The following is a 22870-nucleotide window of genomic DNA, read 5'->3' as shown; positions in this document are numbered from 1 at the left end:
GTTCGTTCAAATCTATTATGGCCCACTTTGCTGGACGTTGGTACTATTGCTACAGCAGAAGTACTGTAGAGAGTGTTCTGAAGCTGCTGTCTTCGCCTGAGCCCTTGAATGCAGGAGGCTGTCAGGACTTCCCAAGTGAAGAGTAGAAAACAGGAGCATACCTGAAGTCTAAAGCTGAGACAGGAAGCATGCAAGGACTGGAGCAATAAACAGGAGTCAGGAATGCAGGGACATGATTAGATAACAGGAAAAGAAAACTGAGAGCATTTCTGCAGAGTAGATACCCTGAGCTATTGGAGCAGCAAAAGTGTGGCTGATTGGACTTCCTTATATTCAGCTACCTATTAGGGCCAATCCTAATGCCTGATATTTACCAGAGGATTCCTGTTGCTTCAGTTCACATGGCTTTGGCGCTAGATACCCCTGGTCTTGAGCACCTGGGTTGCGGATTCAAATCCCACTGCCCCTGACAACAGACCATTCAGACCCAGGATAGGGATCTGTTGCCATTAGCCTTCATTTGCTACTGTACAGGCATTTTTTTATCAATTCCGTATTCACACTTCTCCAACGTTCTTTAGTCCAGTCAACACAGCAGCAACCCTTGACTGGAGACTTTGCACCAGGGCTTCCTCCTTAATCCTGTTGTCAAAAGCTCTAAATCCAGACACTAGGTATTGCCACTGCCCAATTGTATTGTTTCATTCTCCCCAAAGGGCTGTGATTGTTTCTTCCACAGCATCCCCAGCTGACACAAGGAGCAGAAGAACTAATGAAGAAAATTACGGGTCTCTTTGCATGAACCACTGGACTGGCCCTTGGTAAAAACAAAAAAAACAAACAAAAAAAAAATTATAAAGCACTATCTCCATGATGTACACAAGCTAATCTTGAATATTATCCCCACCCCCCACTCATTGCAGCTAAAAAGGTGCAGGTTTGGGTTGGGGGGTTTATTTTGAAAGCCCCACATGGTATTACCTGCGGGCACTTTTGTACCTGCTTCAAGAAAGGTGGACATTTTATTATTTATTTTTTTTCAGTTTGTTGAGATTTATATCCTTACTCCTTCATCTAAATTACTCTTGGAGTGTAAAAATGCATGGGCACCAAAGTTCCTGCCTTCCCCTGGCTGCCCCCATTTTCAAAGTGAAACTCTGTGGGGAGGTTCTCTTTGAAAATTAGCTTGCAAGATCTAGGAGCTTTTTCATTATTGCCTTTTAAATGGGAAAATCTTGATAAAGGAGTAAATCACATGGCAGGAGGAAGACCTGGTGGAAATCGTTGCTGAGGGTAAGGGGTGGCTTCATGCAGCGTAGTCAGTAGCACTTTTCGCATGCACACAAACAACCTGCCTGCCTTCAGTGAGAGTCAGCAGGATTTCATTAACTGGTTATCTTGGCAGAAGGCACTTAATAATTGACAACAACTTTGTCTTACAGGAAAACATAGCAAGTGATTGAATAGTGGATTTCTTGACGTATAAAGTGACAAAGCACACAAAATACCTACTCTAGCTGAATGTAAATTGCCTTTGGCTGCCAATGAAAAGTTGTGAATTAAATCTAAATAAATAAATAAAATGGAAATAGACTGTGATTTATTTCCCCTGCTAATCAAACCACAAATATGCAAGCTGCTTAAATACTGCATCCTAAGCCAGAACTAAATGTAAGCAGATTTAGGAAGATTGGGGGGAACCCCCCCCCCCTCTCTGAATTTCTAGTGGTGGTCACGCTTGTGAAAAGCAAAAATGTATCTAGCACATCTTACCTCGTCAGAAGGCAGAAGGAATTTCCATAGTGGCCTCTAATTTTAGCAAGTCTGAGGAAGGGAGATTGAAAGTGGAGGAAAGAATGGAGTAGGAGGGGGAGGGTAAAGAGAAGGAACTTCCCCCAAAATTTACTCCTGCTCGGAATTGACTTAAAACAAGAATATACTGCTTCCATTATAGTATCAGACGGACGGTACGACAAAAGGAAAGGCCTTCTGGTTATTTGTGGAAATAAAGTCACAGCATGCTAAATCTGCTACAGGTTACACATTGGAAAGGACCAGGCAAAGATGAAAGCCAGAAAAAAGTGCACCCAGAGAAGTGGTTCTCATATTATTTGTATGTCTGCTGCATCAGCCATTAAATCCTACAACTTGGTGCTGGGAAGGGAAAGGGAAATATGTTAATGTTTGTAATCAGAGCACATGGCTTGTGACTGAGACCTTTGCCCCTCATCTAGGTTTGTGAAGGGGCAGGATCATGAGCCATGATCAGCTTACTGAGCTGCATATCAGGGGACCCAATTATTTATATGCTGCATTTCAGCATTTTGATTGCTTAACAGCATTCCACAGAAACCTTCTCCCCCACTTTGAAATACCCACATTGTGACCATAATTTATAGTGTCTCTTTGTTTTGGTCCCTCTATGGTTTTATATATGTTAATTGTGGCATTAATTTATATTTGTGTAGTGCCTTTCACTCAAATGATATCCCAGTGTGCTTTCTAATTAGAGCACTTCAGAAGCAGAACATATGTTTCTGTGATTGATTGGCAGCACATTTCTGGTGTTTGAGCTGCATAATAGCATCCAACAAGGAGAAAGAACAATGCTGTTATTAAACAATTACAGTGTTGTAAATTGAAGCATAGGTAGAACAAATGATTTTTCTAATGCCATATAAAGAATTTGTGACAAGAATAAGGTTCCAAAGTTTTCTCACAGGAGCTATCCTGGCATATAATACTGTCTCCTAACTAATGAATCACATCTTCCATCTATTATGAGATAAGCAACTGTGTTTTTAAAGGTAAAAATACAAATTCTCTCTCATCAAGCAGGGCTGAATTAGCCTTGAAACACTGGAGACAATTCAGTGCCGAATGGACCCAATTCTCTAGCTCATTAAAGTTTTACTATTGAGCATGTGCAGGAACTCCTGTGTACCTGAGCTGTTCGGTCTTTTTTTGTCCTATCTTACTCACAGGCTTGTACACTTTTTCTCTTTCCTTTTTTCTCTTTTCCTTTTTTCGGCTTCCTTCTTGCTGTTTTTCTTTTACCTCATTAGCCTGGCAGCCCTTTAAACTACTTTTTAGTGCTCCAAAAGAAATTAATAAAAAAAAATAAATTCTCAGAAACCTGGTTCTGTGGCCATACTTTCTTTACAGTTAGTGTCTGTGGCCACAAGATGTTCACCATTAATAGCCATATCATCTGTTATAAGTGCAGGAGACCAGATAACAACTCATCGAATTCTAACAACTGTGGTTGGATGCCCATAGATCCCAGTGGAACTAGGCTTGGAAAATGGTGAAGCTTTGCCACAGGCAGAGTTGATCATCTTCCCAGAGTGGGGCATACTTGGATTTCCTCTGTGCTGAGTAGGCAAAGGCTCTTCAAGCATGGCTTCCCCATCCCACCCTCAGCTAGCATGACGCAATCATGCTAGCTTCTTCCTGGGATATTTATACTGATGAGATGGATGACCCAAAATGATTTCTTATTTGCCATACCTTGGACCAGATATCTTGGTATCAGATTCTTTCTCCCCATCTGGTTTCTTTCACTCCTTTTTCTATCTGAAAGGTACCTAAGAACATAAGAAAATGCCATGCTGGGTCAGACCAAGGGTCCATCAAGCCCAGCATCCTGTTTCCAACAGAGGCCAAACCAGGCCATAAGAACCTGGCAAGTACCCAAAAACTAAGTCTGTTCCACACTACTGTTGCTAATAATAGCAGTGGTTATTTTCTAAGTCAACTTAATTAATAGCAGGTAATGAACTTCTCCTCCAAGAACTTATCCAATCCTTTTTTAAACACAGCTACACTAAGGGCCAGATTTTAAAAACAGCGCGAGGGCGAACAAATCTCCGCCTGATTTTATAACATGCGCGTGGAGTCTCACTTTGCACGCGCCGAGCCCTAGGGGAGCCCCTGATGGCTTTCCCCGTTCCCTCCGAGGCCGCTCTGAAATCGGAGCAGCCTCAGAGTAAAATTTCCTTCCATCCCCCCACCTTCCCCTCCCTTCCCTAATCTAACCCGCCCCCCAGCCCTAACTAAAACCTCCTCCTGACCTTTATCTCGAAAGTTACGCCTGCCTGGGCAGGCATAACTTGTGCGCGCCGGCCGGCTGGTCCCACCCCCGGCATGCCCCATGGCCGGTGCCCCGCCCACAGCCCCACCCCCGGAACGCCCCTTTTTTTGCAATCCCCGGGACATATGCGCGTCATGGGGCTTTTGCGTGCGCCACCGAACCTATGCAAAATAGGCTCTAAATGAATTTTTCAAGAAAATTTTGCAGTGCAAATAAAAACATTCAAAAACTTAGGCTACTGCCTTCATATCAATGATCATAGTTTCCCCAACCATATTGACCAAAGGTAACATAAACCTGTTTAAAACACCAAGCCCTAATCAGCTGATGTTTCAGGAAACCATGCATCAGGAGGAACTTATCTTAAATCAAAGTCACACATTGAGGGATCACCTGAACTCATCTGCTCCAAATACAATGACTCCCGTTGGATAATACAAGGAACATTTGGCTGAAGATCGCTGAACATATACTGCAAGCCCTTGTTTAAAGAGACAGTGGAGCACCCATCTGACTGGTAACAAGGCACCACAAGCCTAGAGTGGAAAGGGATCAGCCAAATAGGGACTATCTAGCCCCACACAGAAGTGAGGGGAAAGTAGGATATCAAACTGGGGACTTTGCTGTGTACCACGAATGAAACTGGGTAGAAACTATGGGCTTCACAGTTATCTACAGTTATATCCTGCCCCTGGGTCCTCGCATCCCATCTGGGTAAGGCATTTGCTATCAGGTAATTTCTTTTCTTGGTTAAAAGCCTGAGGTAGGTCAGGCATGAACTAGTCTGTTAATTATTATTGTCTTAAAAATGTCTTACCTGTTTTCCTTGAAAAATATGTAATGGTAGCATAAGTAAACTATGACTGTGCTACACCAAAAGAAAATATTGTATCTGAGATGCATACTACACCATAAAAAAAAGAGGCAGAATTTTTCGTTTCATTTATTGTAGGTTAATAGTCGCCTTTAAAATTTGTGTCTGTCAGTTTGGTCATTCTCTCGTTAGCTGTGGCAACCTGTCCTCTTTACTGTAAGACGTACGGTAATTCATCACCATATCAATTAAGCCATTCAGTCCTTATAGCCAGTGAGTTATCTTATTTTTGCTGACTATCCAAGGATGTTGCCTTTATAATCCAGTCATTCTAAGAATAGCAAACTGTAGGGGCTAGTTTCCTATTGAAAATGTAATTTAATTACTAAGCACATCTAAATATTTGGATTATATGTAGCTGCATGAATACTGCATGTGGCCTGGAGCAGCTCCCACTTTCCTCTCGCTTAAGTACTTTAAAGTAATTTGTAAGAAATCTGTTTTGCACTGAATCAACCTGTAGCTGCTCACAGCTTCTCATAGATGCAGCCCACTATTACGTGATCATCGGTGCCAATTTATTAATGTTTTCAGTAGCTGGAAATACTGATTGCTTAATCTTTTCTTTAAAACTGCTCAAACTCACCTCATAAAACTGAGAGAAGCAAGTTCCATGCATGTTTCTGCTGTTGACTTCCGGTCCTCTGTTCAGTGTTCTTATTAGAATCATTTATCTAGCCTCACAATCAGTATTCGTGAAAAGTGAATTGTTCATCCTAGTGTGTGTTTTCTCTGCTCGTGTCATCATTAAAGGGCCTGATTTTCAAAAGCATTAACACGCTTAAAACTGGGCTTTTGAAAATTGCTTCAATATATGCTATTGAATTATTCCTAGATTTTACCTATTTTAAGTGCTCTTAATGCGGTTAAATGGCATTTGAAAATTGCTACAATAATGTTACATTTACTACTTAACTCCTTTGAAAATTCACCTGAATATGTTTGACTATACATTCCATTTTCACTGGCGTTCTGTGTGTGGGGATTAATAAGTGATTCTGTCTAGAATATTGAGTAGATGCAATTTGGAAGTTACCAATCATCTCTTTTTAACAAAAGTGTGGTCAACAGCATCTAGGTGCTTTAAAAGTTCTGACGGTGCTTCCACTGCTGTAGAAGCAGCTTATTTTAGACCATTAACATCCCTATTCACTGATGCTTTCTTAATTTTACCTTAATCATTGCCTTAATTTCAATGTATTCCACTTTCTTCAACTTACTGTCTACAATTAAAATGTTTCCCATAGATGCAGGTTAGCAGCAGTCCTTTCAGTCTACTCTGAATCACTGTATTCTGTTATGTATGAAAGAAATAGCAGAGGATAAAATAGACAGGTATTGCATTGTAAATTCACAGTGCTAACTGCTGTCGCCACTGCTTCTGGATTAGTGCTGTATCTCTGACATGAATGATTTAGTGAGTTGAAATCTTCACATTTCCTTTTACTTAAGAGGCTAGCAGGAATCACTCATTTGTTTCTTTTTGCCATCAGTGGTAGTAATGGGGTACTTTCATTTCTTGCTAATCAACTTCCTATGGAAACACCTAGAAATTGCTCTGGCAGCAACATCTGTTAGATCTGAAATTTGCATGCTATACAGCACGTTGCTAGTCTTAATGGACTTGTACCATTCTTTAATTAGATTAACGTTAATGAAAATTGGTTTTGTACAATACACATTATAGTGCTGTATCTATTGACGGTAATCTTTAATATATTCCTTGCTGTATGCTTTCATCATTCTTTAATTGTATGTTTAATATTTGAAAAACAAAAAATCTACAAATGGCAAAACCTTTGGAAACCGCAGTAAACCTGAATGTTTGGGCTGGACAAAAAGCTTCTAGTCATAGTATGTCATGTGATAGTACTGTGGGAAAATATTTGATATTTAATATTGGTCATAAAACCTTGGGTTGTTTGAGCTCAGGACAGCATAGTCAAGCCTTGATGTCTTGGGTATGGATAGAAGTGTGACAGCATAGTCTGCCACGAATATGGTCACAAGACTGGCAAGGCAAGTTGGATGAGTTCCAATTGGAACAGTGGCAGGGTGTCTTCTTCCTTTAATAGCCACCTTCCCCTCAGGTTGAGCTCTCAGGTGCTGGTTGCCAGCAGGGCTCAGATAGTAGGTCCTGATTCAGGACTCAGCAGGAACGCAGAATAAAGCTCGAGCAAACTGGAAATGGGAAGGCCAGGTGAGATGCATCAGAAGAGAGAAATAAACTGGAGTCAACACAATGAGATGAACTTTGGCAGCAGAAAAGAGATCTTACAAGTAATCACACTCTGTGGCTGGCAGCTGAAATATATCTTTAGCAGTATGGACAAAAATAACTGGAGTAGACCTAATTATTCATAGGCATTTGATAGTCTTTTTACCATGAATGGCCTCAAGGTGGATTATATCACTAGACAATTACAATTCAGTTAAGTTACAATGGTGTTCATATTTACAGTGGAATAGTATTGGAGTCCAGGGTATGTAACTTCAAATTCTTAATTGGATATATAGGGAGTTGGAACAGGGGGAGAGTGGTCTGTAGTGGAAAGAACTGGATGAAGAACCATGCCTTGGCTTATTACCTAAAGGTAAGGTAGCAAAGCCCAAATTGTAGAGTTAGTGATACCTTGTTCTAGATTTTTGGGTCATAGCAACTGAAAGCACGAAGTATAGTGTGGAATAATTTGGTGGAAGGCAGTGGAGAAGAGGAAAGCAGAGCTATTTTGGATGACGGGGGATCTCTTTCACAAGATGTGTGTAGGAAGAGATATTTGGGTACTTGCTTATTGTACTTGTAGTCAAACAAGCGTGTTTTGAATGTTATCAAGCCTTTGACTGAAAGCCAGAGTAGATGGTGGAGTATGCCTTTCTCTTTGAAAATACTTTTTTTTTACTAAAATCAGTGAAAGAAACCCATCAATGTAGTTAGTTAGAAATCATTACTTGAAAAAGGTAATTAATGTATAAAAATTCAAGTTTTTGAGACTACAAGGGTCTCTTCCTTAGGTAATATTACTTTGGATGGCCATGAATATAGCAATAAACTTCCTAATTTGCAAGCCCTCATGGCAGAGAGGGACCTGTTCATTGTTGCCATCACAGAGAGGTGGTTAAATAAGCACTATGAATGGGATTCAGCCATACTGGGCTATAATTTGTTTGGGAAGAATAGGGTTGACAGAAAAGGGGTAGAGTAGTTCTTTATGTCAAAATTGATATCAAAGTGAGTGAAATCCAGGGAACTTAATCAAGGGGGGAGGCACCCTGAGCTATATTGAAAAGGGATGTTGACATTTCCATTTACACCAGGGCTGTCTATAGACCTCTACTCAGGGGAAGAAGCTGGTGAGAAATCTGGTTGAAGACATCCAAAAGGTGGGCAGGAAGGGGGAGCTAGTATTTATAGGATATTTCACCCTACTAGGTATGAATTGGAGTATCCCATCTGCAGACTTGGTTAGGAGTAGAGATGTCATGGACTCCCTTCAGGAGGCTATCCTGAGAGAAATGGTGATGCAAATCATGAGGGAGAGGGCAATACTGGACTGGTATCAACAAATAAAGATAGTATCTCTAATGTTTGGGTAAGTACTCATGTTAGAACAAGTTGCCATCAGACAGTATGGTTTGATATAATAGCCAGGGCAGAAAGTCCTCAATTTTATTAATATTGACCTTTGTACAATAGGTAAATACCTTAAAATACTAGGAGGGAGGGAGGAGATGGATGAAGTGAAAGAATGGTGGGCTAAACTAAAGGAGTTATAGCAAGGGCAACAGATCTTCATAAAACAAAGGAAAGGCACTACCCAGTACAATCTTTCCTCTTTTCAACCACAAAACTTCTCAGAAGGTGATATCTTTTTGTGGATTGCAAACTGGTTTAAAGACAGGAGAGAAAGAGTTGGGTTAAGGGTCTGTTTCACAGTGGAAAAAGGTAAAGTGGAGTTCCTCATGGATCTGTACTAGGACTGGTGCTTTTTAATATATTTATAAATGATCTGGAAAAGGGCATGACAAGTGAGCTGCTTAAATTTGCGGATGACACAAAATTATGCAAAGTAGTTAAATCTCAAGCGGATTGTGATAAATTGCAAGAGGATCTTGTGAGACTGGAAGATTGGGCATCCAAATGATAGATGAATTTTAATGTGGACAAATAAAAGGTGATGCATATAGGGAAAAATAACCCTTGCTGTAGTTACACGATGTTAGGTTCCACCTTAGAAGTTACCACCCAGGAAAGAAATCTAGGCATCACAGTGGATATCACATTGAAATCACCGGTTCAGTGTTCTGTGGCAGTCAAAAAAGCAAATAGAATGTTAGGAATTATTAGGAAGGGAATGGCGAATAAAATATTGGATGTCATAATGCCTCTGTATCACTCTATGGTGAGACAGCACCTTGAATACTGTGTGCAGATCTGGTCACCGCATCTCAAAAAAGATATAGTTGTACTGGAGAAAGTATAGAGAAGGTGACTAAAATGATAAAGGGGATGGAACAGCTGCCTTATGAGGAAAGGCTAAAGAGGGTTAGGGCTGTTAAGCTTGGAGAAGAGACCACTGAGGGGGGATATGATAGAGGTCTACAAAATCATGAAAGAACTTGAATGGGAAAATGTGAATCGGTTATTTACTCTTTTGGATAATACAAGGATTAAGGGGGCACTCCATGAAGTTAGCAAGTGGCTCATTTAAAACAAATCAGAGAAAACATATAATAATGCTCTGGAAACCATTTCCAGAGGATGTGGTTATGGAAGTTAGTGTATCCTCTGTCGCTCCTTGTGACCTTGGACAAGTCACTTTAGCCTCCATTGCCTCAAGTACAAACTTAGGGGGTCATTTATCAAAGTGCTATATGGCGTTTTCGCACGCGTCAAGGCGTTTTCGCATGCAAAAAACGCCTTTAACGTGTGCAAAAACGCCATTAACGTGTGTGAAAGCACCATAACACATGGTGTGATGCAAATGAGAAAAAGGGGAGGATTTGTGGGCTGGGCTCACAGTTTTGCAAAGCCGTATCGCATGGCTTTAATGTGAATTTTAACTACACCTTTTTCATTTGCGTAAAACCATGCGATAGGGCTTTATTGCATGTTGCGATGTTTTCGCAAATGCTGTTTTTAGTAGTTTTAAGCTCCTGCAGAGCCAGCCTAGCTATCAGGGCCCTCCTACAACCACTTGGGGGGGGGGGGGGGAGAGAGCAATCCTAGCCATAATGCCCTCACACTAGATAGGTATTTATATCTCTATGGGAGGCCCACCTAGTAACTCGAGGTGAGGTTTAGGTATTAGTGTAGGGGTTAGGGGCCACTTTGACATTCAAAGTGAGACGTACGAACAGAACAGTGCTCTCTTGTGAAGATTTGATGACCTTCGGTGTCAGGAAACTCACCGAAAGATGAGATTTGTGCAGTGTTCTCTCAACCTAGCTTGATGTTACCGAGGTAGAGAGTCCATCAAGCTAGGTTGAGAGAACATTGCACAAATCTCATCTTTACTCTGAAGGTCATCAAATCTTCACAAGAGAGCCACTGTTGGACACAGGATACTGGGTATGATGGACCCTTGGTCTAACTCAGTATGGCATATCTTACGTTCTTATGTTCAGGTTGGAAATTATAACTGGTATACAATGCACTATATTTGATGAAGAAAGGCTATTATGCAAAAGATATAATCATTATCAGTTTACAGTATTTTATGTTGGCTGTCTTGTTCAAATCAATATTTTTATAAATTTTGTTCAATGCAAATGAAAGCATTTGTACGGTCTCAGGTTGTCAATCTATTTCCCTGTATTATTTCCATTTCAACGTGTCTTATTATAGTTAAAAATACAGATAACTGGCAATTGGATCTTCTGTTGTTGGTTAATGTAGCTCTCATAATTATTGTCTGCAGAAGTTCTCAAGAAATCTCAAATGTTGAAATGTCAATTCTTAAGTGTACCGTACTGTCCAATTTTGTGCCAGTGTTTCAGCATGTAGATGCCCGATTTAGATACTACTTTAGACTGTTATCTAGAATATGATGTTAAATGTCTCCTCCTCATGTTTTCCCATGCCTGGAAGACTGGCTAGTCACAGCAATCTCTCGGGAAGAAGTATTGCTCTCCTTGAACAAGATTTGGGATTTCTGGTGAATTTCAAAAAGTCAAATCTAGTGCCTACTCTTTCCTTGGAGCATGAATAGAATCACTGCAATAATAGGCATTTCTACCATCAGACTGAGCGAGCACAATGATATCATTCATTTACAAGCTGCAAACTTCTCAGTGCTTGAAAGCCACGGAGATTCTTGTTGCTTTAGGTCATATGGCAACAGATATTCATGTGGTCCCTGTGGTAACTTGGGCTAGAGCGGCTTGGAAACAATCAGAGAAGAAAGGAGGCAGATACTGGCATTTCCAGGGCTGGAGGAACCACTAGGCGAGCTAGGCCTGTGCCTAGGGCGCCGAGACAGGGGGTGCCGCAGCAGGCAGCAGAATTTTGAAAGAGCAAAAAGTGCCCTTTCAAAATTCTGCAGCCCCCGACTCGCCCTGCCTCCCCCCAGTGCCACCCTCCTGATGCCTCCCTAGTGGTCCAGTGGAGGGCCCGGGAGCAATCTGCTGCTCCCGGGGCCTCGGCTGCCACTAACCAAAATGGCGACGGTGACCTTTAGCCCCTACCATGTGACAGAGGCCAACCAATGGCACCGGTAGCCCCTGTCACATGGTAGGGGCTGAAGGCCACCGGCGCCAGGGGCGTATTGGCCTATCAGGGGATCGGGCTTCTCCCAGTGGGCCGTTCTAGCTGATCAAGTGGCCGAAGAAAAGAAGATCGGTGCCGATTTTCTTTTCTTCGGCCACGTGATCAGCTATACCGGCTGCGCCGATCTTCTTTCTGTGTGGGTGTATGTGGTTTGTATGCGAGAAAGGAATGATGCTTGTGTGTACGTGAGAAAGGAATGGAGCTTCTGTGTGGGTGGATGTGAGAAAGAATGGTGCTTCTGTGTGGGTGGATGTGGTGTATATGTGAGAAAGGAATGGTGCTTCTGTGTATGTGTATATGTGGTGTGTATGTGAGAAAGGAACGGAGCTTCTGTGTGGGTGTATGTGGTGTGTATGTGAGAAAGGAATGGAGCTTCTGTGTGGGTGGATGTGAGAAAGAATGGTGCTTCTGTGTGGGTGGATGTGGTGTATATGTGAGAAAGGAATGGTGCTTCTGTGTATGTGTATATGTGGTGTGTATGTGAGAAAGGAACGGAGCTTCTGTGTGGGTGTATGTGGTGTGTATGTGAGAAAGGAATGTGTGCTTCTGTGTGTGAGACAGGGCCCTATACCACCAGCTTCTAGGCTGGCCTCCAGCCTGTGGCACGGAATCTTCCTATCCATGCTGGTCACCATGGAAACAGAGACCCGACTCTGTATGTCCATGACATATGGCAGTAGCTATTTAAGCGCAAACCATCCTTACGCAGCAGGGTGTTTTGACCAATGACTATGGGAATAAAAAATATGAAATTTTATCCTAGATGGGATCTAAAAAAAAAATAAAAAAGGGTACTATAATGGGGGAAACAAAGTACATACCTCTTCTAGTAGGAAGACATACTTTTTAACAAACTTGGTCATGCGGCCTATTTGATCAAACCTTTTCTTTTAATATCTAGGTGTGTGTTACAGGTATTAACAACCTTTATGTTGGGATTCTGCCAGTTTAAAAAAATGAAATGTGATAATACATATACCTCAACTTTTGTGCTGGTAGCGCAACTTTTGAAAAGTTGGATGAAAGATGAAATTACTGAATTTTAAGCATCCCTCTTCTGGAAAATAAAATTTAATTTAAAGTGGGTAGAGACAAATACTAAAGCAAAAAAAAATTAAAGTATTTAAAATGTTCATCTCAGCAAAATCACAAATTTAAGATACTGATGCCAGGTGGGGTTTGGGGGGTTTTTTTGTAGCATAATTTAAGCATGAAGACTGGAATAGTTCCAATCTGAAATGGTTTTGCTTTTTTTTTTTTTTTTTTTTTTAAGCCTTTAGAAAATGTATGTTTTTAAATGACTTAAGACTGGAATCTTCCTATTTAAAAGGGAAGCTGACCAAGGATGTCTTTCTGTTCTATATCTCCCACATGAATAGTCATACGACTGATAGTTTGAAGAAAGACACTTGCTTTATTGCCTGAAAGTGTAAAACAAGAGAAGCTGTACTGTGTGGGTGGCTGTCCCTTGGGAGGACAGAACCTGAAGGAAGGGTGTCATTTTGCCTTCTGATAGGAATGTGGTTTTCTTATTTAACGGTTGGGAACATCACTTTCACTTTTAGTAAAAGTGAAAAAACATGCTGCAAGTCTGAAAGCAAGGTGCTTCGTGAGAGTGTAATGTGTATGTGAGACTGGGAGGGTGTTTCATGTATGTGAGACAGGGAGAGTGCTTCTCTAAGTGTGTGGTGTATATGTGAGACAAGGAGGGTGCTTCTGTATGTGTGTGGTGTATATGTGAGACAGGGAGGGTGCTTCTGTATGTGTGTGATGTATATGTGAGACAGGGATGGTGCTTCTGTATGTGTGTGGTGTATATGTGAGACAGGGAGGGTGCTTGTGTGTGTCAATGTGTATGTGCGAGAGAGATGGAGCATGTTTTTAGCTGGTTTGTGGCTGTGAGAGAGGGTATGTGTGTGATTGAGCCTGTTTGTAAGTGAGATAGAACATGTGTGTGATTGAGAGCTTGTATGTAAGTGAAATAGCGAGAGCATGTGTGTGATTGAAAGCCTGTGTGTAAGTAAGAGAGAGCGAGGGCATTGTGTGATTGAGAGAGACTGGCCAGAGAGGTGACGTGTATATGTGTGAGAGAGACTGATCAGGGAGATGACTGGTATGTATGTATGTGTGTGTGTGTGTGAGAGAGAGAGACTGGTTGGGGAGATGATTGGTGTGTGAGAGACAGAAACTGGTCCCCTGAGGGTGTGACTGGTGTGTGTGTGTGAGAGAGAAGACGACTGGTTGTAGTCCCTCAGGAAGAGGACTGTGAGGACAGCTTCAGCAGCTACTGCTGCTTCTGGTGTGACCTGCAAGGGAAAGGAGTAGGAGAACTACTGGAGAGGGTAAGTAAAGATGGCTTTTTAAGTTCATTTTTCTTGATTGACTACCATTTTAATTATTGGGTAGTATGTGATGTCTGCTGTTTGAAATATTTTATTGGTGTTTGGTAAAGCTTTCAAAATTTGCATGAATCTTTAATTATTGGATATTCTATTCATCAGCTGTTTTTAAATTATTTTATTAGTATGATTTTATAATTATGATTAATGATTTATATATCTTGATTTTATTGATTGTTTCATGAAGAATGGTGAGATTTTTGTTTTTCCATTGTTGCACTGTATAGAGTCTGGCGTGATGCGTTTTACAGTTCAGTTGTCTGCAACTGAACTGTATTTCTATTTATACTTTATATGGCTTTATTCTGTATTTGGTGAGGGTTTGTGTTGTGCATGTAAAGACTGAGAAGAAGCATTCTTTTAACATATGGTTTCTCTGTAGGGATCTATAGTAGCTTGGCCTGTTCTGTTTTCCTGATAGGAGGTGTATTGATATTTTAAATTCTGGTGTAATATTTGTGGTATTCTTTTTCATAGGTGGGGGTTGTTATTCTTTGAATATTGGCAAATAGTACTGTATTGATACGGGAGGACCATGCCAAAATATATCACAATAGGTATGATGCCATATGAATTCCAAGAATCAATGTTTTCTTGTTGGCATCACAACAGTGCTTGAAATCACAACGTGTATATTCATTTTACCTCAGAATGTCATTTTTCATGTAAATATGTTATAAATGCATAATTTAAAATTGTGTATGGGGAAGGGGGCGCCAGACTGTAAGGTTTGCCTAGGGTGCCTAATATCCTTGCACCGGCCCTGGGCATTTTCTTAGGTGCAGTTTATTTACAGTGGGAAACCCAAAATCAAATACAATCAGTGCACCTCAGCTGAACTTCAGGTTACTCACAATCCTTAAACATCATTGAGAGATCAGGTAAAAGACATAGGGAAGGAGAGCTGGTCTTAGGTTGCATGTGGGACTTATACGCACATCTATCCAAAGTGCACAAATCAGATTGGATGAGCCATTTTGATCTTGATTAGCTATAGGTTACTGTATTATTGTGTTTCATTAGCATGCTCATATGTACAATCTGTATTGTATATGCATTAACATTGTCTGAGACAGAGTTGGTGTGAATGTTAGGGCATGACAAGCTATTTTTTTTGTACAGATTAAGTTTTAATGCTTAGGCCCTTAAATATAATAATAATAACAATTCCTATAAGTTTAATGAGGCCATGTTCAGAAATGCTTGTATCTAAATGTTTTCAATATTGATTTTTACTTGCTATTTGTTCCACAATGGATGATTGGTAGCATTAAGTAGCACTGCTAACCAGAATTGCAGGCTCTTCGACTGTAAAGCAAACCTGGATCTTCTGATGACAGATCAGACTCTTAAGTACTTGGGTGACCATTTATCTTTTTAAAATGGTTTTAATGGCCCCACTTGGGTATTTCCTGTAAATTAGAGACTGCCTGAATCCATCATTTCACTTCAAATGCTGCTACTAGTATTGCTGCTGCTGCTACTACTGCTTATCATTTCTATAGTTTTACTAGACATATGCAGTGCTGTGTGCCACTTCATGTTAATTATTAATTGCTAGAAATACTTTTTTCGGTGGTCTTTGATGTATAAATATAGTCAGTTGTGCTAAATGTATTTCCTTTTACCCTGAATATTTGTGATCTCATTGTTCACTGGTGCACTCGTAAATATTATAGTTCAAAATGCATATTTTTCTCTCTCTTTAATCTTAGCATGGCCATTCAAGTGGATAAATTCAACTTTGAAGCTTTCCCAGAACCCTCTGGTGAAAGGTTACAATTTGCTAATGAAAAGCAGCTGGAAGAAGAGAGGCAGCAGGCAAAAGGCTTTGAGATCAACAGCAAACTGGACATCCGCTGGAAGATCATATCCTTTTAGTCGTCCTAAACTCAAACGTTAAAAGGACGAGGTCTTATTGTTTTTGAATTTTAAAATGCACATTAAAAGTGATACTCGCATAAAAAGATCAGTTTGACCTGTTTAACGTGAGTAGCCTTTTAAAGAAATGTGTTACATCCACTGCCACCATTATTTTTTTCTTGAAATTACATTTTACTTAAAATGATAAATATTCTAACGAGTTACCTTACAAACACATGGTTTATCACTTTGCAGATTGAATTAGAGAGTAGACAGTATGTGGTGAATTCTCAGTAAAAGCTTGAGGGGTGGTCAAGTGCTCGGCAGCTAAGATTCAATACAAAAAAGAACGTTGGAATTAATCATTATGGGCCGGATTTTAAAAGCCCTACTTGTGCCGCACCTATTTTAAAAAGGCCCGGCGACGCGGGTAAAGCCCCGGGACACGTATAAGTCCCGGGGCTTTACTAAAGGGGCGGGGCAGGGGCAGGACCAGAGGCCTCCGACACAGCGGCTATTGCTGCTGTTTTGGAGGATCGCGTGCCGGCAGGCTTCCAGCGCGCGCAACTTGCGAGGCAGGCACAAAAGGTAAGACAAAGGTCGGGGGGGGGGGGGGTTAGAGTAGGACTGGGGGGGGGGAAGGTTAGGGGAAGGGGTGGGAAGGTCAGGCTAGGGGGGAGGGAACGGGGGAAGGCAGTGTGGCTCAGCACACACAAGGTGCACAATTGTGCACCCCCTTGCGCGTGCCGACCCCTGATTTTATAACATGTACGCACATGTTAGAAAATTGGGCGTATATGTGTGCGTGCCGGTAGTGCACGCACATGTATGCCCGTGCGCACCCTTTTAAAATCTACCCCTATGGATGCAGCAATCCAAGGGAGCCAAATCTGATGAGAGGAGAGATACTGATGTGTGGGCCATACAGGAGAGAGATCTCAGGTGATCATCTCAAGATTGTAAAACTGTGTGACAGGGCGTTGCCAGAGTAATGTCGGGGTGCATAAGGAGAGGTATAACCGGTAGAAAAAAGGAGACGATAATGATTGTACAAATAATTGGTGAGACCTTATCTGGAGTATTGTGTTCAGTTCTAGAGGCCATATCTCCAAAAGAATATAGACATAGTAGAGGCAGTTTAGAGAAGGCAATCAAAATTGTATATAGTCAATGCGAGAAGCCCTATAAATTGAGACTTAAGGACCTATATAGATAGGTGGATGGGTATGTATATATATGGGAGGACTATTTTAAGCCATCCGTGCCCTGTGTACCTTGCAAGCCCACTGGTACTTTTCACCGAAGGACATATAACTCAGTTTTCAATGTCTTAGTCTCCTTCCTTTATGTTTTATGTGTGTTTCTGTAAAGCCAGTAAGTGGCAGTTATCCAGATAATTTTCTGGCTAACTTCATCTGGATATATTCCGTCGGAAACTTGTCCTGCTAAATATACTGGCAAAAATTACACAGTAAACTTTAACTATGTAATTTGCCACTTGCCAGGGTATTCAAAATGGACCTGCATATTTCTTCACTGAAAGGATGGTATGTATGGAACAGGTAACATCCTCTCCTTAAGAGAATGCAGTAGATGTAAAGAGCAGTAATAGATCTCAATTACCCTCATTTAAAATCTGTGTATATCCAGTAGCATCATTTTTTATTTTAATCAGTTTATTTAAAACAATGCAAAAATCTGTGCTAATAGAAAAAATTATCCATTTTCTTTAATGGGAAAACATTAACATCATTGTGAATTGTGAGTGCACACATACACACACACACACACACACATTTAAATACCATAAGATGTAAATAATGTGCAAAAAAGAAAATTTTCAAAGCAAAGTAAGTTCTAGAAGAAAATATCCTGGTATGCTGCTCAAAGGGATAGATTCAAGAAAATTCATAGAAAATAGGATTGATATTCATAGGGTTTGTCCCAATAAGGGGTTCAGTCACTAAGCCGCGTTGGGCCATTTACCGCACAACAAACATTTTTGCGTGATAAATGACCTAACGCATACGAGGTATATGAAATAACTCTTGATAGTTCAGCCCTGGCACCGTGTATTGTTATAATGAGCTGATTAGCGCACACATTCATGGTTATCAGCTCTTTAATACCTTAAACAATACAAATCAAATAACGCAGCTTGCTTTAAAAAATTGCAAGCCTTATTTTATAACTTCAAATCGAGCTCTACTCTTGTTGTAGCTAACGTCCCCCCAGAGCATCGGCATGCTAATGCACATTCTGATGCTCAAGGGGTTGACGACCCCCCAAGTAAGTCTCTCCCCCAAAAAGTAGTAAAAAAATATCATGGGTCTCCGTTGATCCGCTGTCCTTCACTGTGCCACCCCTGGAAGGGGGCCTGTTGTAAAAATATAATAAAATAATTTTTTTTATCTCTGTGCTACGCCCTGCCCCCCCCCAAGCATTTACCTCTATCCTTCATTTAAAAAATCCATTTTCCGGAGGCTGTACCTCCATCCTAGCCCATTCCCAGTCCTCCCCTTGCTCTCAAAACCAGCCCTGCTGATCCAGTAGGTGCCCAGAGTGCCCCTTAAGCTCCGGATCCACGATGGCTATATTGAATAATGCTGCTGCTGAGACTTTGATCCTAGGCCATATCAAGTTTTGTTTATTTTTTCATACTATCACTACTTTCAGCATTTTGGAAGAATGGACTGTAAATATATGTATGGATTTCACTGACATCCGATAGTGGTAGGACTAATCATAGTTTTTTTTTCAGCTGGCGTGCAGTGAATACATTAATACTTAGTGCTGATAGCTCTGATCACTAAAGGTACTTAAGTATACAGCCCAGTGGGAGTAGGTAAGATCCTCTCCTTCAGCTGGTGGGCTTGCTGGGCATTTAAGGAGATGAGGTTCGGGGAGTAAAGATTTACCAGTAACTGTTTTTGTAAGGTAGAGAATGGGGACATTAGGGACGTTCAACCTCACTACTTTGGAGCTTGGGAGGAGGATTGGGATAAATTTATTGCAGGCTTGGAGAAGGGTTGGATGCTTGGCTCACCATTTTCTTTTTTTGGCAATGTACAGTAAATCAGTGAGCAAAAACATTACCCAGATAACTTTATCTGGCTGTCATTGTTTCCTTTGTTGTTATGTAACTTTAGCCGATTACATTTAGGGGAAAACTTGTCCTGCTGAACATTCTGGCTAAAGATACCCAGTTTACGTTTACCAGGAAACTTTCCACTTGCTGGATTACTCAATATGGATCTGAATATTTCTTCAGAGAAATGGAGGTACATGGGTGGAACAGGCCAGACCCTTCCCCCCCCAGAGAAGGTTGTAGAGGTAAGAGCAATAACAAATCAATAAATCATTGCATAAGTACTGTGGATACTCAGCCACAAAGATGTAAATGAAAAGCTGGAGGTTATCTGTGGCATTGCAACAGGTCATATATTGGGCACACTAGATGGGTCTTAAGGTTCCCATCTGCCATGATATTCTTTGTTTTATGTTTAGTAAATATTTCCTAAACTTTTAAGAGCCTAGTTACTAAAGTACATTACTATTTATGTAAGCATTAATATATGTTAAATGCCTGTGCTATTGCTTAACATGTTAGTGGTGTTATTGTGTTCATATTAACGAAAATGTAATTTTTGCCGTCATGTATTTTTGCATCAAGTTTTAAAAGAACTGATTCAAATGCAAAATTATACTACTCATCTCTTTTAAATACAATTTGGATTGCATTAATGTTAATTTCCACATTAATGTAAAACGAACTACATCTCTGCAGGTGCAATTAAAGGTTTTTACTTAAAGGTACGCACATTATTGCAGCACTTTAATATGCTAGTCGCTAAAGGGCATACATACTTTTGAGGCCTGTTTGCTAGAGGTTTTCTGAAATGTACGTCTGTGGGGAAAAATGATCAGCATACGGGGCTTTTAGATAATACCACATTAAGGGGCCAATACAATACAGTGTGCTCGGCTGTTTAACCCACAGTTGGACGGGGTTGTGTAGGTGCATCCACAGCCCCTTTTGCTATAAGGGGATTAGTGCCTTCAAAACCTCGTGTTCAACGTGCTGCGAAACTAATAGCCCTCATCACATGCAAATGCATGTTGATGAAGCTATTAGTCACCTCCAATGTAAAAAAACAAAAAAAAAGGGCATCCAGAGTAGGAGTTAATTTCTGAGCACCCCAAAAAGTTGGACAAAAGATTGTGCAAAAAATCTTTTTTAAAAGTGACGGCGGTCAGGTTCGGGAAGCAGATGCTCGGTTAACCAGCATCCGTTTTCCGAACCCGTGAATGTGCACCGATTTGGAAAATGGAAGCCGATAAATTCAGGGTCTGTTTTCTTAACCGGCAGACAGCTGTGGACAGCCATCCTCTCCCCGGGTGCCCACTGGCAAGGAGGCTCTAGGGGCGCTCAATCAACCCCTAATTTAAATATTGCATGGTGCCCCCAGGTTTGTACATGTATGTGTGGAAACAATTTGACATGTAATTTTTGTGTGTCCTTGAAAGAGGAATGCCTGGGAAGGAATTAAGGGTGGGGAAACCCTTTACATGTATAACCCTTGGGCAAAAAAACCAGGGGCCCACAGGAAAAAAAGTTGAGATGGACTATTTCTGCACAACTCCTCTCAGTCTCTATTTAACTCCCTCTTCCTACCAGATAGCTTTCATCTTAGTCCAAAAGTTCTAATATATGGGGACGAACAATAGCTCTTGTACTCTGCTTTTTTGCTAATAAACCCTGTCTTCATCCTTATTGTATAGCATCATTATTTATATAGTCTCAGTATCCATTAAACACAAAGCAGAGGAATTGTCCTTTCCAACTTCTTTACTGATAGTTTGGTTAGATGACTGAATAATATTTACACTTCTGCGTGCAACTGGTTAGTAGCAATAAATAATAAGACAGCAGCTAGAAGGAATAAAATTGTGACTCCACTTCTGGATAAAAGTATCTACGTGGAAGTTTTAAGGCAAATTGTAAAAGCCTTATGTGCGCTGAAGCCGAGAGATGATATTCACAGAGGTTGGGCCCCAGAGCGTTTCATGCAGATTTTAAATGGCACGCGAGTACACGCGTATGTCCTGGTACTCACTCAAAACTTTTTTTCCACGAAAAGAGGCAGCGAGTGGGTGTGTTCTGAGTGGGGGCATGGGCATGCCTAGATTTCTCAATGAAATCTCACAAATGCGTGACAGGATCCCCATCGTGTAACTTTATTTCTACTACAGATGGCATGTAAGTCCTAAACAAAAAAAAAAAACCAACCTAACGAGGTTAGCGGGGTTTTATGGGTTGGGGCTACCAGGGTAAACGGGATGATAATTTTCAGGGAGGGTTAGGAAATCCAATCCCTTAACTGGGCAAACTGGAAACAAACTGGTTTTATAGGTAATTGTGTCTGTATGCGTATCTACAAAAATTTCTCCACTTACATAGTAGAGGCAGCATTTGTGCGCACATGCATATAAAATGTACGCATGTATAACCTCTTTTATATCATGCGTGTAAGTAAGTTATAAAATGGCCACGCCCATTAGTGCAAGCTGGCATATGTACGTACGTGTGCGCTCTCGTGCCGGTATGAAAGTTATCCTCTTCATATTTACACAGAATTCCTCATTGTATCCAATTCCTCAAATGCCTCAGATTATGTAGATGAAAGTTAGTTTGATCTTCTTTCATTTCCCCAATTTATTTTCTTTCTTCCCACGGGAGGTGGTTAGAATATACACACAGTACCAGTATTTAATCAGAACTCAGTCACAGATTTACTAGTCTTCTAGAAATACTCTTTAAACATTTTAAACAGCTGTGAAGGGTACTTCACTTTCCTTATTGATTCTTTGACTCCTTTGTCAGTGCCTGGTGGGCACTTCTCATCCCTTTTTATTGTGTTACACATTTCTCCTCTACTTAGCACCAGATGGGCACTTCTCATACCCTTAAATGCCTTCCTTTAAAAGTAACAAAGTTCTTTCTACCTGTACTTTACATCTTCTTTGTTTCCTTGAACAATGCACTTTACTGGGATCCCTTTCTTTAGATGTTCTTGTTACGATGCTGCTCGCAGAGCCCATCTCGCGAGCAGCCTCTCGCCTGCCCTGACCCAACGCCGCAGGACCCCTTCGTGCGGCCTAGGCAGCCTCGGACTGCCACTACGCTCCTCTTCTTCATGGCAGGAGCTGGAATGCCTCTTCACGGCACGAGTGCTGCTGTCATGGATTCCGCCTCCTTATGCTGCTAGGAAGCCTCTGCTGTCAGACGCTCCTATGCGGCATGGATACTCTGACACCGCTTCTCCTTCCATCTTCATGTGGCTAGGAAGTTGCCACCGATGCTCTTCTTCGTGGCCTGGTGCCGCCGCTGACTTCCTCCATCTCCTGGGCTTCTCTAAGCGCGTGCGCCCCTTTACAATATTTAAAGGGCCAGCGGTGGGAAAAGCCTGCGGCCCCAACTGATGACCTCATCAGCCTGTGCCTAGTCCAGCCCTATAAAAGGGCTCAGCTTTCACTCCTCGGGGCCTTCGCATCAGACTTCACAGTGGTCTGTGGTCTCCTTCTGGTCAAAGTCCTCCATGGTCTTTTCTTGTCTAGATGGCTCTTCGCTTGATGTTCCAGATGTTCCTGGACTCCTTCGTCTGATGTTCCTGGTCTTTTTCCTCATTGGAGCTCCTTCGTTGCCTGTTCCATGTCCTGATGTTCCGTGTTCCTGAGATTCCTGATGTTCCTGACGTTACATGTTCCAGCATTCCATGTCCTGATGTTCCTGATATTCCATATCCTGATGTTCCATGTTCCGGCATTCCATGTTCTTGGTGTTCCAGTCCTGTTCCTGATGTTCCTGTCTTCGG

General features: G+C 41.3%; 1 protein-coding gene across 5 annotated transcripts in view; it reads left to right on the top strand.

Moving 5' to 3' along the window:
• Positions 1–22870, top strand: part of TRAPPC9 (trafficking protein particle complex 9) — a 1860352-nt gene that overhangs the window by 1057423 nt on the left and 780059 nt on the right. For all 5 annotated transcript variants that reach the window (XM_029592072.1, XM_029592073.1, XM_029592076.1 and 2 more), the window contains one exon: positions 15848–16001. In XM_029592072.1, the coding sequence (XP_029447932.1) occupies positions 15848–16001 (154 nt within the window). The remainder of the gene's footprint in view (positions 1–15847; positions 16002–22870) is intronic.

The sequence above is a fragment of the Rhinatrema bivittatum genome, chromosome 2 (assembly GCF_901001135.1).
Source record: "Rhinatrema bivittatum chromosome 2, aRhiBiv1.1, whole genome shotgun sequence".
Taxonomy (NCBI): Eukaryota; Metazoa; Chordata; class Amphibia; order Gymnophiona; family Rhinatrematidae; genus Rhinatrema; species Rhinatrema bivittatum.
The sequence above is the reverse complement of the archived record's forward strand: the minus strand, read 5'-3'. Positions and strand labels throughout refer to the sequence as shown.